The sequence below is a fragment of the Cololabis saira genome, chromosome 21, assembly GCF_033807715.1.
Source record: "Cololabis saira isolate AMF1-May2022 chromosome 21, fColSai1.1, whole genome shotgun sequence".
Classification (NCBI taxonomy): domain Eukaryota; kingdom Metazoa; phylum Chordata; class Actinopteri; order Beloniformes; family Belonidae; genus Cololabis; species Cololabis saira.
Window position 1 is genome coordinate 34,752,980 of NC_084607.1, and position 17,463 is coordinate 34,770,442.

The 17,463-nt window shown below is 41.4% G+C and overlaps 1 protein-coding gene across 1 annotated transcript in view; it reads right to left on the minus strand.

The window, feature by feature from the left end:
• Positions 1 to 17,463, minus strand: part of abcc1 (ATP binding cassette subfamily C member 1 (ABCC1 blood group)) — a 60,490-nt gene that overhangs the window by 19,530 nt on the left and 23,497 nt on the right. Inside the window, exons 10-19 of the mRNA XM_061712493.1 lie at positions 17,082 to 17,243; positions 14,240 to 14,332; positions 13,948 to 14,151; positions 12,793 to 12,939; positions 8,645 to 8,732; positions 8,488 to 8,557; positions 4,679 to 4,805; positions 3,468 to 3,644; positions 2,066 to 2,233; positions 1,025 to 1,199 (exon numbers count right to left, since the gene is read on the minus strand). Coding sequence (XP_061568477.1) covers positions 1,025 to 1,199; positions 2,066 to 2,233; positions 3,468 to 3,644; positions 4,679 to 4,805; positions 8,488 to 8,557; positions 8,645 to 8,732; positions 12,793 to 12,939; positions 13,948 to 14,151; positions 14,240 to 14,332; positions 17,082 to 17,243 — 1,411 coding nt within the window. The remainder of the gene's footprint in view (positions 1 to 1,024; positions 1,200 to 2,065; positions 2,234 to 3,467; positions 3,645 to 4,678; positions 4,806 to 8,487; positions 8,558 to 8,644; positions 8,733 to 12,792; positions 12,940 to 13,947; positions 14,152 to 14,239; positions 14,333 to 17,081; positions 17,244 to 17,463) is intronic.

Sequence of the window (17,463 nt, forward strand, 5' to 3'; positions counted from 1 at the left end):
CGTTTCGGTGCCTGGAATCTAGTAGTTTCTGTGAGTTGCAGCGATCCATTTGTCTCTCTTAAGCTTATTTTTCAGCAGTCTGTAAAACGATAACTCTGATTTCTTGCTAAATCTATGAGTACAGTCGATCGCACAACAGCTGTTCCCCATTTTAGATGTTTTCAAGTTGCTAAAACTGAAGTTTACGCTGACACTCAGTCTTACTGACACTCAGTCTTTCTGTCACTCAGTTATGGAGGTAATTATTCAATCAAAAAGATATTGCTTCAATCAAAAAATATATTTTTAATTAAAAAGAAATTCACTTCAATCAAAGAAAATGATTTCAATCAAAGAAAAAAAGTGTTTGAATGTAAAGAAATATTTGAGATGCATTTGAACACTGTTTTTCTTTGATTGGAAATGTTTTCTTTGATAGAAGTGAAGTTTTTGTTGTTTGAAGCAACTTTTTTGATTGAAGTAGTGTTTTTTTGTGTTTGGGCCATATTATTATGGGTAGGACACTTGTGTGTCTTTATCATTTCCTCAAAAAAGAGGTTGCTTCAAAAAGAAAAAAACATTTTCAATGAAAAAAAAAAATCACTTCAATAAAAAAAAACTTTTTTAATCAAAGAAAAAAGTGTTTGAATTGCAAAAAAATATTTGAGACCCAAAACATTGCAGTGTTTTTTTTTTTTTGATTGAAGTGAAAAAAGTTTTGAAGTCTTTTTTTTGATTGAATCATTTTGACACAAACATCCCGCAGTGGGCGGAGCTTCCCCATTGGTCAGACATGTTTGAGTGAAGTGAATTTTTTTTTTTTTATTGAAAATATATCTTTTGACTGAAGCAATCTTTTTTTTGATTGAATAATTAAGACACAAAACTACCTCCATACTCAGTGGGCGTAACCCGCTGTGGAGTTGCATCTGTGACGTCATGCACATCCCCTCTATTTATCTTCCTACTGGTGAGCATCTTCCTTGAACATGTTTCAGGTTCCACCTGAGCAGCAACAGTGAGCAGGATGAAAGGCGTTTCTCACCGCTGGACTCGCTCTGCTCCACGGCGGCGTAGGTTCGCAGGAACTCGGCGAAGGCTCCCTCTCTGGCCATGAGCTGCTGGTAGGATCCCACCTCCGTCACCTCTCCCTCCACCAGGACCAGCACCAGGTCCACGTGGGGCAGGTAGCTCAGCCCGTGGGTCACCAGCACACGGGTCTGTAACATCAACACACCATGAACACGACAAGATCCATGGACCGGCTTCGGAATTATGAAAATGGAGCTGCAGATCACACATTAGTTTAAGGTTTTTCCAAAAGCTGATCTATTTTACTCAGAAGTACTAAAACCATAAAGTGAAGCAGATTAACTAATGTCGCTTTTCCACTAGTACCTACTCAGCCCGACTCGCCTCAGTTAAGTTCTTTCCCACTCTTTTCTACTTTTTCTGTAACTATTCTGCAGAGGTTCTAAGCTGCTGAGTCGGCTGTATCTGACATCATCACACTACAGACCACCGATTGGTCGCAGGGTTGGAGTCAGACGTCTGAGTCAGGAGGAGGAAATCAGAGAAAGAGACTCTGACGGTGATTCAACTCTGAGGTGCAGATGTTCATAAACCTGGTGGCTGAAAAGAGAATTAAAAAGTGACATTGCAAAAATTCAAAATCTTAAGAAGAATATTTGTCTTATTTCTAGTTAAAATGACTAATTTTTAGTAAAAAAAAATGTCATCACACTTGAAACAAGACTCATTACTGGAAAAAACAACAATTTTCACCTGTTTCAAGTAGATTTTCACTTAAAATAAGTAGAAAATCTGCCAGTGCAACAAGATTTTTTTGCTTGTAATGAGAAGATAAAACTTTTTTGCTTTTGCTTATTTTTCTGGTAATGACTCTTGTTTTAAGTGTAATGAGATTTTTTGACTAAAAATGAGACATTTTAACTAGAAATAAGACAAATATTCTTGTTAAGATTTTTGCAGTGTGGTCCCTCTGGTCTCCTGCTGTATGGTGACGGCGGGTTCTCCCCACATCCCCCCCTGTGTGGTGCTGGTTGGAGCTGCAGACGTCCCTCACCTTGTCCTTCAGCAGTCCCTGGGGGCCGATGACGTGGTCGAAGATGTGCTTCCCCACGTGAGCGTCCACGGCGGACAGCGGGTCGTCCAGCAGGTACACGGACCGGTCGCAGTACACGGCTCTGGCCAGGCTCACCCTCTGCTTCTGCCCTCCGGACAGATTCACTCCCTGCACAGAGGACGGCGCGGAGCAGACGCCGTTTAACGTCCTACAGTCTGACTGAAGCAGCAGAGCTCACACAGCTGCCATATCTCCCAGCATCTCAACCCCCTTCTTGCATTTCCAAGGACAACATCCCATGATGACCCATGATTACATGATTACAAGGTTTTCTCAACTAAAGCCAATTTACAGTTTGCATTGATGTCACTTCCCCAGTGGACCAGCCCCCTTACTCACACTGTGTGGTAAAAACAGCTGCAGCTAGTGGAGAAGACGGGATAACAGCTGATTATCAGCTTAAATTAAAGGCAGTTGGACTTGACAGTGACCCGTACAGTTACCAAGAACCAGTGGTCCATGGACATTAATATTTGGTACAGTTACCAAGAACCAGTGGTCCATGGACATTAATATTTGGTACAGTTACCAAGAACCAGTGGTCCATGGACATTAATATTTGGCCACAAATCCAGTTTCCTGATATTTATATGTACTTAATTTCTACGCCGGGGAAATACACGAAGCAAAGCTTGAAGGCTTACAAAAGTCTTGACGCTTGGTCCGACTTCAAGGCAGGATTTGTTGTAGAAATTAAAGTGATGAGGACAATGAACTTTATGATTTGACCGTTTAACGTTAGCTACCTAAAAATCCAACATTATACAAAATGGGAATCGCAAATCCACATTTCGGTGTCTGGAATCCAGTTGTTTCTGAATTGCAGTGATCCATTTGTCTCTCTTGAACTTATTTTTCGTCAGTCTGTAAAACAATAACTCTGATTCCTTGCACAACAGCTCTTTCCCATTTTAGATGTTTTCCAGTTGCTCAAACTGAAAGTTTACTCTGACACTCAGTCTTTTCTGACACTCGGTCTTTTCTGACACTCAGTCTTTTCTGACACTCGGTCTTTTCTGACACTCGGTCTTTTCTGACACTCGGTCTTTTCTGACACTCGGTCTTTTCTGACACTCGGTCTTTTCTGACACTCGGTCTTTTCTGACACTCAGTGTGTGTAACCTGCTGTGAAGTCATTTCATGCACATTCCCTCTCTAACATTTCTGAAGATCAAGACTTCCCCTACACTTCTCTTCTGTACGTCACCCCGCGTATGTCACTACAGCTTCTACAGCTTCTACAGCTTCTACAGCTTCTACAGCTTCTACAGCTTCTACAGCTTCTACAGCTTCTACAGCTTCCCCTCCACTGATGAAAACAGTGAGCGGCTGTCGGGGATACCTTCTCTCCGATCTCGGTCTCGTCCCCGGCAGGAAGGATCTCCAGGTCGGGCTGCAGGGCACACGCCTCCACCACCTGCTGGTACCACGCCTCGTTCCTCTGCTGGCCAAACATGATGTTGTTCTTCAGAGTGGAGTTCTGGATCCAGGCCTGCTGGGGGACGTAGGCCACCGAACCCTGAAACCAAGAAGATGGCATGTTACTGACACCTGCACCAGTATCACAGAGCAGCCTCTGCCACAATACCCACACCCAACATCTTTAACTTCTCCTGCCTCGCCTCATGTTCTTTTGTTTGGTGCCAGAAGGAGCATCTTACGTCAGTGGATTTCTGACAAACCTCGTAAACTTTCACAACGGCAACAAAGTATAATGGAGCTCATCCCTCTGGAAGCCACGACCTACTGGCTTAAGGACAAACTTAAATGTTTTATAACATTTGGGACCCATTCTCAAACTACATTGGAACAGAGAGGCCTCTATGGATTTATCTGGACATGTATTCCTAGAGAAACCAAGTGGAATATTGTAACACTCACTGCATGGATATTTGGTCATGTACCCAACTGTTCAACCCTTGTGCTGTCTTTGGGTCAAAATGACCCAATTCTACTATCATCCTTTCCTCCTGCCATGCCCTCTCCTTCCTTTTTTACCCTCCTTTACTCCTTTTTCTTCCTAACTCCCTTTCGTCATTCGTTCCTTTATTACCTTCTTTGCTTTTCCTTCTTTCTTTCCTTATTTTCTCATTCCTTCCTTCTTCCCTCCCTTCTTTCCTTCCTTCCTTTCTCCCTTCCGCCATCTTTTCTCCCTTCCTTACTCCCTTTCCTCCTTTCTTCCTCACTTCCTTCTTTCCTTCCTTCCATCTTTTCTCCCTTCCTTACTCCTTTTCCTACTTCCTTCCTTCCATCTTTTCTCCCTTCCTTCATTCCTTCTTTTCTCCCTTCACCCTCCCTTGACCCAAAGACAGCACAAGGGTTAACAGTCTTCTCCCCCCCCCCTGTATATATATTTACTCATTTTGCTTCATCATCGTGTGTGAATTCCTGCTCAGTGTGTTCTGTGTAGAATATGGTGTTCTTATATTTCCGTATGTCATGTTTGTTTACTTTAAAACCAAAATGAATAAAAAAATAAATAAAAATGAAAACGTCTCGTGCTTCAGCTCTGGAATGTGAGTGAAACACTTGGGAGGGAAGAGATTCACCCACCTTCACAGCTACACTTCCTTCCAGCTTGTCCATCTCTCCCAGGAGAGCTGAGAGCAGCGAGGACTTTCCTGAGCCAACGTGCCCCACCACCGCCACCAGAGAGCCTTCTGGGAAACACACATTCAGCCTATGGGAAAAAAGGGAATACTACTTTATTTTTCAATTTTCAGACATAATAGAAAAACAAAAAAAACAGGTATACAACAATACAAGAAAACCAGGGGGGGAGACACTACTGTCTTATGTAATAATGCTATTTTGTCCATCTTGCTAAGTACATCTCTGTTTAAAGTCGTAGGCTGTGGCTAATTTGTTCCAATGACTGCGTTTCCATGCATCAATAACCCTTTTCTCAGAATCAGAATCAGAAAAGGGTTTATTGCCAAGTTTTCACACGAGGAATTTGTTTTGGGGATTGGTGCAACACAATACAAATATAAAAACAAATATATAAGAGATAAAATAAAAATTAAATGTATAAACAATAAAAAGTATAAACAGTAGAATAGAATGTAGACCGGAAATGTACAAAATTAGGTTTTAAAGTGCCGGGTGAGTCTGTACAAAAACTTCTAACCGGAATATTAGCAATAACCCGGTTTTGCACGGCCATGTAAACACCAATAACCCCTTTGAATAACCAGAATTTGCTCATATTCCGGTTTTTAAAAACCTGAATATGATCCCTGGGTTACTCTTTTTAAAACCTGAATATTGGGTCATGTAAACGCCAAACAGAATATCCCCATCAAACAGAACATGAATTTGTTTTCTGCACATGTTCTTTTCGCAAGGAATCCTGGGGCCTCATGTACTAAGAGTGCGTGGATTTCAACGTGAATCCGTGCGTGGAATTAACAAAACCGCAAAAATTCATATGTACAAAGCTGTGCGTACGCCCAAATCCACGCAGGTTTCTCTGTACATCCCAATCAGGGTGGATTTGAGCGCACATGCGGGAGCACAACACTCCGCCCCGTCTCCTCCCTCAAATATATGTTTGAATATGATATGAAGATAATTATCCATTAAAAACCGCTCATCCTAACAAGAAATGTGCAAAAACAGAAACAAATAAAAAAAAAACATCGGCTCTGAGCTGGAATAAATCATTCATTTTGGAGCATTTCTTCCGATTTCAGCTGGTGTGGGACTCCAGTCCTCGAGGGCCGGTGTCCCTGCAGGTTTTAGATGTTTCCCTGCTTCATTGCACCATACAAGTGACTGTGTCATCAACAGAACTATCCAGACTTTGATGACAAGCTGGTGATGATCATAGAATCAGGTGTGTTAAAGCAGTGAAACATCTAAAACATGCAGGACACCGGCCCTCCTGGGATTCAGTTTGACACCTACATTATGGTGTTCTTTGCTTTGCGTTGCGTTCCGTGAAGAGTTTTGGTTTTATTATGATTGTACGGGTTTGTGAATGTTTATGGGCAGCGTTAGTGCATCATTACACTCTGCTTTTCTTGTTTGTATTTTAAGAACCGACACCAGAATTTTTGGTGGATGAAAAACGGCTCCTCGTTCTGCTTTATTGTCATGCATATTATATACTGACGGATTAAGACCAATGTAGCCTACATGTTTATTGAGTCTTACACATTATGGATGTCCGCGATCACCTCTCTCATAAGTATAACAATGTGAACAAAATACATTTATATTTAAAACATGAAGCATTACGATCTGATTCCTCCGCTGCAGAAATAAAGACAATTTGTGCCGACGGGATTATCGAGGTGCAAACGTGAGAAATAAAGAGCAAAGTTGCTGTAACTCGGAGGGTTTCATCCGCAGGAGGAGAGACAGGTGTCGTGCCAAAAAGTGATTGCCTCCCAGAATCTGATTTCTCCCCTGAAAATGGGTCTTTTTACCTGCCAAAAATTTATTGAAGGCCAAATACAGTTAATGAAAGGTTGTTTCTGCCTAAATATGACTTGATCTCATTCTTGAGCTTCATAATCTGAAACTGAAACGTTGTAGCGCTCTCGCTCAACGGGCTGCTGTGCGCGCTCCCGCGGCCACAAATCAGAAGAAATCAGATTCTGGCAGACAATCACTTTTTGGCACAACACCGGTTTTTGCTTCAAAATTAATTTTAATGTATTTCTGTCCAGACACAGTTATGGGATGTTTTAGGATCTGGCTTTAATCTCCAGCAGTCCTCCCATACGGTCGTCATGACGACAGACAGATGTCCGACCTGCAGCTCCAACTGAAGCATCATGTTGGTCTGAACCGGAGCAGCTGGTCCAGTTCAGGACAGAGATCCAGAAGATCCTCTTGGTACCTGAACCAGCTGATGGTCCAGTCTTAGTCCTGGACCAGCAGATCATTCTGGTCCCTGAAGACTCGCTCCTGATCCTGCATCAGCAGGTTCCTCTAACGGAGCCAAAGCTCCATCAGGATTTGCAGGTTCCATCGTTGAGCTCCTTTAGTTGTTTGTTCAGATCATGTGGTTGATTGTGAGATTGTTGCAGCTCCACTCTTGTTTAATTTATCTGGTGATGTGGGGACTGTCATGTTCACGTGGTCGTAAACTTATTGTTGACGTTAAGTTTCCTCATATTCTGCACTTCACTGCATCACCAGTGAGAGTCGCCAACGGACAAAACCTCAGAAAAGTGCGTACAAAAGCCTTAATGTGTGAGTGACGGACCGCAGCTTTCTACGTTCACGTCATTCTTTGTACATCCGACCGTGAGCGTTGAAAGTGGCGTACGCACGTTTTTTGTGCGCCGCACTCTTAGTACATAAGGCCCCTGGTCTTTTGAGTCCAGGAAGTTCTTATAAACACGGAGAAACAAGACCAGGAGGAGACTAATCACTTCATAAATGTAATGAAGGATATGAACATTTCTGCATTTGTAGACGCTAGAAAGTACCGGGATAGAAGATTTACAAGAAGGTGAGAGAAAAGTTGCGCAAAGCAGGATTTGTAGGAACACCAGACCAGATCAAGCTCCGCTGGAAGACGCTGGAAAAGACGTACTACAGGGACAAGAAACAAAAAGACTTCTACTGGGCTGTTTATTATCCACCGTGCTGCTGTTATTGTTGTTGTTTTGCATTTGGATACAGGAAGAAGAAGCAGAAATGACGGGAATTGCGTCATCACGTTCTCACGTTCGTGCGTCGCTGGTTTGATCCAGATATCCTGAATGATTAAGTACCATGTAAACAGGGATAACCCTGTTTGCTCACGCATGGAAACACATTATTCCCAATGTTTCAGTAACCGGAATATTGACCTTAACCTGAATTTTGACTTCATGTAAACGTAGTCAACCTCCTTTGCCAGTTTCTTCAGTTTCTTTAAGTCTCTGGTTGTGATGCTGCTCCCTCAATGACAGGCCTATAGAGATATTCAGGATCCAGCTGCAGGTTCTGAAGGACCTCAGCTTCCTGAAGACCTAAAGTCTGCTCCGTCCTTCCTTCTTCCCTCCTAAAGGGAAGTTTTCCTTGCATCTGTTTGGTTTTAGGTTTTCTCCCACTAGGGGATTTTTACCTGCCATTGTTTATGTAACAGTTGTTCGGGGGTTCATGTTCTGGTTTCTGGAAAGCACCTTAAGGTAACTTGTATTGTCATAGACGCTGTATAAATAAAATTGAATTGAATATCTGTCCATTTTTGTTGCAAGTCTCAGACGTTCACAGAAACTGTGTTTGCACCAAATCATGGTTACAATCACCTGAGACAGTTTCAGTCCCAGCTGGTTTTGTTATGTGCAACAGACCAGACCAGCAAAAACGGATACATAACCTCAAATGAAATGAAGCTTCATAAGACGGAGGGCACACACCTCTTCAGAGTTGGAGATTCAGACTTGGACCAGCTGAAGACGCCGTCCACGATGGAGATGCTGTGTGTTGCTAGAAACAGAGAAGGGGAAGACATGAGATCCCAGTGTGATGAACGCGTCCATCAAGGCGACAGGAAGCAGAGATGGGAGAACTGACAGCCTGCTACTGCTTTATGGTCCACGCTGTCCTCCTGCAGCTCCTCGTGGGACAGGAAGACCCGCAGCCTCTTCATGGAAACACTGGCCTGGAGGAGAGGAGGAGGAGAGGAGATCAGGACAGGAGGAGATCAGGAGAGGAGGACTGACGCTACTGGAGTCGCTTTCACTTGGATTGGCTATTTTAACAAATTAAATGAAGCCGACTAGGGAAAAAAACTAGAAATACCTGGAAATACCTTGATCTATTTCTCTACAATGCTTTAATAAAGGTATAGACACAAATGAGCTTAAATTCAATGAACTGGTGGACTTCAAAACTGCACAGATTATGTTCAAAATCAACAAGAACATGCTGCCAGACTGTATCCAAAACATGTTTCATTTAAGACAAAGCCATTCCAACCTCAGAGGGGACAGAGATACAGGAAATCAACAATCAGAACCAACACCAAACTGAGATGCTACAGTGGTGGATGTTTGGAATAAGTTGGAGAGGGATTTGAAATTATGTAGAACCTTAACCTTATTTAAAAAAAACATTGAAAAGAAGGATGATTTCTCTATATCAAATTAATGAGTGGTGATGCTGCTATGTTGATTTGGTTATTCATTTAATTGGTGATTTGATTTAATTATTTGAGGATGAAGGAAACATGGAGACTGCACCTTTTATTTCTCTTTCTTATTTCTTGAGGAATCTTTGTTATCCCCATGGAGGAAATGTTTTTACTGGCAGTCTTATCTCTTACTTCTTGCTTTTATTTCATTACTTTAAATAATATTTTTGAGGGTAGGAAATGAATAAGCTTTGCTTTAGCCTACACCTTCTTCGGTCTAGATGTTATTTGTGTATTGGAAACTTTTTTGTAATGTTTTCTTTGAACAGTGAATTTGTTTCCTTGTTGTCATTTTTATCCTTTTTTTTTTTGTGATGTCACGACCGAAATAAACTAAAAAATAAAGCTTTTAATAAAAAGACCTGCAACTACACTAACAGAGAAAAACATCCACAACATTTCTCCTGCTGTCCTGATGGATGCACTAGCCTTTAAATAAAAGTTGTTGTCAACTGAGAGCGAGGACAACCTGAACGAGATGCGTCTTCAAACTGGACCTAAACTGCAGGAATGTTTAGGAGGAGCTCTGTTTCAGAGCAGAGTCTGAAGCAGGCCCGTACTTCCAGCTCTCCGTCTCATTAGTGCTGATCTTTGCTGGAAATCTTGATTCATTCTAGGCACCAGCTTACTCAGGAACTAAAGTAGGTTACCGGAGCAACGGATTACAGTCTTGTTTGACCTTCATTCTCTGCCTGGCTCTAAAATACGTCCTTGTTTTTCTCCACGGCTCAAAATATCCTCAAGCCGTTCACAGAGTTCCTGGTGGACGATGAACATTCTTTATGAGTGAGCTGAAGAATCTGCCATTGATCAACCCTGGACTCGTTCATACAGGACAGATGAACCCTGAAGACTGCTGTCAGTCTGCAGGCCACGGGGTGTCACGCTGGACTAGGGCTGAACCTTTCAGAAATAGAAATAAGGAACGCCCTGATTTCAGCAGCGCAGACGCCAAAAAAAGGGACATCCCCAAAACGTCTAAACTGCATAGTGTTTATCTTATATGAAAAGACAAAATGCTTTGATTCAAAGTTGAAAGTGCTTTAATAGCATTGAACTTGCATGACTGTACAGACAGCCAGCCATACCAGCAACTGAAATATCCTCCTATGTCCACATCAGCCAAGATGTAGAATAAGCTACAGGCAAAGGTCGGAACGTTAGAATATGGTGTAAAAGTTAATTTATTTCAATAATTCAACTTAAAAAGGTGAAACAAATATATTATTTCTCACTACATTCCAAATGAGATATTTCAAGCCTTTATTTGTTATAATTTTGATGATTGAATTGTTTATTGATTTCATTTTTTGGAGATTTTTTATTTTGGGTTTTTTATAAAATGTGAGTCATAATCATCAAAATTATAACAAATAAAGGCTTGAAATATCTCATTTGGAATGTAGTGAGAAATAATATATTTGTTTCACCTTAAGTTGAATTTACTGAAACAAATGAAGTTTTGCAATATATTCAAATTTTCCAACCTTCACCTGTATATTATTACATCAATAAATAAGAGCATTATATGTGTCTGTATTGGTTCAATACGGAACGCAACTTTTAAATTCCCAATTACGTAACATGTCCGTATTTCAAGGGACGGGTGCCAACCTTACGCTGGAGCTACATTTCAATACCTAGCTGCAGGGGTGTAGCACCAAATTCTGGGCCCTGTACACTCTCAATGTCAGTGGGCCCCTATCCATGCCCGCGAGGCGCGTGAGAGAAAAAAAAGGGGAGGGGGTGTATTTATACAATCTACTACAATCAACTACAATCAGATCAGATTATATTGATGAGTGGTTCTGAATTGATGCATTTGGCCTACTTGTGCTCAAATACCTAAAACATTAGGGTACATCTGGCTGCAATAAGTTGCAGAGGCAAAAATGTTTTAAGCCATTTTTCAGCCAGATTGAGAAGAATAGCTAATTGTTTTTCTATGTTCTCACCACCCAGACCTATCTCTTTCTCTCTCTATTTATCTATCTGTGGCAAAAATCAGAATCACAATCATTTTTGATTGATAGTGAGATCACAGTTATTTAACATGATTATTCATTGGCTTTGGTAATATCATGAATTTATTGAACATTGACAAGCTTTTAAGCACAGCACTGCACGGCAATGCTAAGGCTTTTTACCAGACAAAAATAATAAATTGCGTTATTGCTCAATTAATATATTACTAGTGTGCACTTGAGCCTACAGTGATATTGGTATGTTATTTACATGTTGATATATGCAGCAGCAATATTGCTAGATGGATCATTCATTAAATCTCAGCACAGAGTTTCATTTTATTTTCTGTAATGCAAAAATGTCATACATTCTGGATTCATTACAAATCAACTGAAATATTGCAAGCCTTTTATTATTTTAATATTGCTGATCATGGCTTACAGCTTAAGAAAACTCAAATATCCTATCTCAAAAAATTAGAATATTCTGGGAATCTTAATCTTAAACTGTACGCCATAATCAGCAATATTAAAATAATAAAAGGCTTGCAATATTTCAGTTGATTTGTAATGAATCCAGAATGTATGACATTTTTGTTTTTTTAAATTGCATTACAGAAAATAAAGGACTTTATCACAATATTCAAATTTTCTGAGACAGTCTTGTAAACTTGCTGGCGTGGTTGTGTTTGAACCACTTCTGAATATCCATCGTTACTTTGTGTTAATGGAGCAGCAGAGCAGCGTCTTGCAGATCAGTGACGTCCGGCTGATTTATGGTTCCGCGTTGCACCAACGCAGATCTTACGGCGTAGGATACGCGGCGACGCGAACGTACGTTGCGCGTCACCGCCGTCGATTTAACGCGGAACCATAAATGAGCCTTAACGCGCACGCATTTCTCAGTTTTCTTTTCGTCTTTATAACTGAGCATGCAAACACATAAACTGAGGGTGCAAAGCTTATGCACCCTCGTAGAACCGGGCCTGTATAAGCAGCAGCTGTCTGGAGTGGACTATGTTAACTTTAATTGGACTTTGCATGACAAGCTAACTTGGTTCACCTTTGGGAAAGAAAGCAGTCAGCAGCTGCCTCCCCTCGTTCTGCCATCTTTCTTTTTGTTTCCTCTATTTCTTTTTCTGATAGCCCGATTTATGTTTTTTGGGCAGCATGATGTCCTGCACACAGGTCTCTGATCTGGGCGCACTGTCTGACCCATACCTGTTGCCGGTCGCTGTTGGGCGGACTAAACCATTTTGCATAGGGGGGGCCCAGAATGTCTAATATGTTGGGAGAACTGTGACATTAAGTTCATTCTCTCATTTGATGTTATCAATATATTTGAAATAAATTATGACACCAATTAATTGGAGGGCCCAATTCATTCGAAATAAAAACATCACAAAAAAAAAAAAAAAAAATCCGGATTTTCATGGGCCCCTCTCTCTACTCGGGCCCTGGGTAGTCAGGTCCACTTTTCCCCCCACTACCACGCCCATGCCTAGCTGGAGGTTTCCCAGAGCATCTGAACCAGACCTGTAGCAGAGAAGTGAACGGACACCCACCTGCACCATGCTGCTGATGACCATGGGCAGCATGTTGAGAGGAAAGCGCAGGATGTTGAAGAGTGCCAGGGACACGAAGGCCTTCTGGGCGTCCAGCACGTTGTGCTCGTCAATCAGCACGTAGACGGAGAAGGTCGACAGAGCCACCTGGACAGGGATTGGACAGATTCATTACCCAGATATACCTGGTGGACCGGTAGCTCATAAACGCTGCTGATGGTTCTGGTCTGGTCCTGCAGATTCCAGAAGCACAACAGAGCCCCACCAATCCAACTGGTTACGTTCTAACTGGCGTCAGAACCCAGAGCAGTGTTCTGAAACTGCTCTCTGCTTTTTATCACCACACCTCCACCACACTGCAAAAACTCTAAATCTTACCAGCAATATTTGTCTTATTTCTAGTTAAAATGTCTCATTTTTAGTCAAAAAAAATCTCATTACACTTAAAACAAGACTCATCACTGGAAAAAACAACAATTTTCACCCGTTTCAAGTAGATTTTCACTTGAAATAAGTAGAAAAATCTGCCCGTGGAACAAGATTTTTTTACTTGTAATGAGAAGATAAATGTTGTCCCACTGGCAGATTTTTCTACTTATTTCAAGTGAAAATTTACTTGAAACAGGTGAAAATTGTCTGTTTTAAGTGTAATGAGATTTTTTGACAAAAAATGAGACATTTTAACTAGAAATAAGACGAATATTCCTGGTAAGATTTTGGGTTTTTGGAGTGCATAACCAGAGATGTTTCCTATCACTTTAACGGGATTCCAAGGTTACGACTGAGAAAGGGCTTGGTGCTCTGGAGCGGGTATGACAACTGGAAAGCCGTATGAGCAGGGGTCTTCAAACAGAGAGTAGATGCCGGGGTAGACAGCGGCCAGACCTTCTCCTGCACTTAAACACAACACGCTTTCCACAGCAGACGAGGCGCCGCGCCGGCGGACAGATGACATGTTAATATTAAATCAGATAGATTTGTCTGGGACATTTCTCTTGCAGGACGGGAGAAGACACAAAATCAATGCATCACTATTATTGTGCTGCATGAATTCTCGTTGCGGGTGGTAATGGTCAGAAATGCAGCGGCAGCTGGATGAAGAAGCAGCAGGAATGTACTACAGACCCAACGAGGCGATGGCGTCTCTCGACTCACCAGGAAGGGGGCGCAGACCCAGGTGAAGGTGGACATGGCCCCCAGGTAGGCAGCCTTCTTCAGCACCTGCAGCTCGCTCTCTCGGATCTCAGACACCTTGTTCTTGAAGGCCAGCTCCCAGGCGTACAGCTTCAGAACCTTGATGCCATTCAGCATCTCGTTCATCAGCTTTATGCGACTGTCCTTACTCTTCATCTGCGCCACCTGTTTCCAGAAACACGACAGAGTTGTGTGTTAACGTGGGCTGGAGAGAGGAAGCTGGGGATCTGTGTGTTGGAGGGTGGAGTGGCACCTGGTAGGTTTTGGTTTTCATGGCGATGACGGCGTTGACGGGGACCAGCAGGATCATGACAGCCACTCCAGCCAGCACGGACGGACCCAGGTTCTGCAGAAACACACACAGCCCTCCCAGTTTAGCTCTGCCAGTGATGGAGGCAACGCCTGAAGAAGTGACTGGGGAAATCCATTTTCCCCATTCTAAATCGATTCTCATATTAATTATGTCTAAAGATCGATTTTGTTTCATCATTACATTACAACTTTTGGTATTTTTTTTGTTTATGCCCAAAAAAAGGAATGTTTTGTTGGACACAAGAATAACTACTGCCATGTTTTTGCCTTTAAATATGTTTAAAGGTATGAAAACATTAAAGTTGACGTTTAACTATGATCCCCCAGCCTCAATTAAAACCCAAATATAATTGGAAATGGGACACTGAGTCCATTAAATACTTGGGTGTTTCGTTACCTAGAGATTTAACAAGATTATATAGCATCAACTACGACATACTTAATTCAAAAATGAAAACCGATTTACAAAGATGGAATGTTATTCCCTTTTTAAGTTTAAGCTCCCGGATAGAATCAATCAGGATGAACATTCTACCAAGGATGTTGTACCTTTTTCAGTGTCTGCCAGTTAAAATACCAGCTAAGCAGTTTCTAGAATGGGACAGACTAATAGCGAAATATCTGTGGCAAGGGAAAAGGGCCAGAATCAAATTTAAAACGCTGCAATTAAGAAAAGAAAAGGGGGGAATGGGTCTTCCCTGCTTGCAGGATTACTATCATGCAGCCCAACTTAGACCTTTAATCTGTCTTTGCTCACCAACATACACGGCAGCCTGGAAGGAAATAGAAGGAACGATGATAAAGGGAATCCCAATAACAGCTTTACTAAGTGACAACAAACTCTGAAGAGAGCTGGACATTCCAGAAGACTCTTTAACAAGCACCATCCTCATGTCCTGGAAGGAAATAGTTCAAATCTGCAGATCACAAAACACATCTAAAATAATGAGGTGGTGTGCCTATGATACAGACTTTGCGCCAAATAAAACCAACAGTAGATTTAAAACATGGATTACAAAAGACCTAACTACCTATTATTCATTTGTCCATAAGGGGGCATTTCAAAGTGTTAAACCCTTCAAAAGGATCACGGTCTGGGAAGAGAGGATTTCTTTAGATACCTACAAGTGAGACACTACTTTGACAAGAACATTAAAGAGGGGTTAGGAATCGACGAATCAGGGTTCGTGGGGGTCTTTTTATCATTAACTAAGTCTGAATCAAGTAATAAAATTATCTCCAAATTATATAAGACCATACAACTTTCCAAACAAGATGATACAGATTATATAAAAAGCAAATGGGAAAAGGAAATAGGGGTAATAATCACACAGGAAAGCTGGGAAAGAATATGCCAACTACAATGGATCTCAACTGGGTCAAATACTTGGAGGGAGTTCTGTTGGAAAAGTATTACCAGATTTTTTATCACACCCATTCAAAAACGATATCAGGGCAGCGGGGATGCCTGTTGGAGACTATGTGGGTCTCAGGGAGCTAACCACTTCCATATTTTTTGGGACTGCCAAGTTATAAGACCTTTTTGGAAGGAGATACAGATGCATGTGGAAAATATATTTAATGTGACCATGCCTTTGAATTGTGAAACGTTATTTTTGGGAGACATAATGTTCGAAACGTGGAATGGAAAAGACAAAAAACTGCTGACTATACTGTTGGCAGCCAGTAAGAAATGGTTAAAAGTAGAACCCCCCACTATCGACGACTGGATTGGGATCATCTACGAGATCTATGTTATGGAGAAGATCTCTTCCTCCCTCAAGGTTGAGAAAGAAAACTTTTATAGGATCTGGTCCAAATGGACTGAGTATGTGAAACCAATCACATCTGACTTCATGTGAACTATTTTTTTTATGTGATGTAATGATTGTAAACATGGGTGCGCTCCCTGGTTTTTTCTTATTTTTTATCTTTCTGTTAGTGTTTCCAATTACTGTTCATAAAAAATGCCTGGAGGACAGTAGGGACAGAATCATTTAAGTTTAAAGATTGAATGCGTGTAAGATGGAATACTGCTGTTCTAAATAAAAAGAGAATTAAAAAAAAAAAGAAAACATTAAAGTTTTCAGTTATAATTGCATAAACTGTCTATATTTCATTATTTTATATACTGTTTTGGGGTTACATTTGCATAAAATGCTAAAAACCAAATTCTCAAAAAAAAAAACCCGAAATAGACCAAAAATGGTAAAAATAAAAACGGAATGTGTGAAAAAATAAAACTGATTTTATCCGTCTCTGTTTTCTCCCTGGATCTGTTTGGTAATTCTGACCCATGATGTTTCTGAAAGCAGTTCTATCAGCATTCTGGGAGCTGATTGGTCCTTACAGCATCATTAGCTGCAATACTTGCTGTTGAATCTCAATATAATACTAGTATTAATATGTTGCAGAACTACAGTCATATAATTCATGCAACAGCTCAAAAAACTGTTTTAATAACACTAACCCAAATCAATATTGAATCGAATCAAATCCTGATAATCGATTCTGAATCTTAAGAATTGGTAGGAATCGATCCCTACTGTTCACATTCATTCCTAGAATATCCATTAACCCCAGCAGATACCTTTCTGTGGCCCCTTAGAGGCTGTAACAAGGAAAATGGGGGTTTTAATTGTAGCTTCTCCAAAATTCTCCAACTGAACTTCCTACGGAGGCTTTTACCAAGTTTCCAGAACATTTTCCACCTTTCTGCAAGTCTAATACTTTCTGAATGTGATCAGTTTGAGATTGCGTGGAGCAGCTTCCTGTGGGCCTACCTGCCACAGGAAGTAGAGGGCCAGGACCACCTGCAGGGGGGCCGACCAGACCATGTTGATGTAGGTGATGAGGTCCATGAAGCGCTGGGCGTCCACGGACATCAGGTTGACGATCTCGCCCACTGTGGACGTGCGGCGCGCTTCACTGCTTATGACCAACGCCTGAGAAAACCCGGGAGAGAAGTACAGTCACACCAGACCGCATAAATAACACTCTGACATTAAATCAGCAATCTGTCAGAATCAGAATCATGTTTATTTGGCCAAGTCAGGTCAAACAAGACATGGAATTTGACTCGGTTATTTTCGCTCACTCTACAGTAAATAGGCAATAGAGGGTTTGCATTGACGTCACTGACGGCACCTTACTGGGACTGAGTGG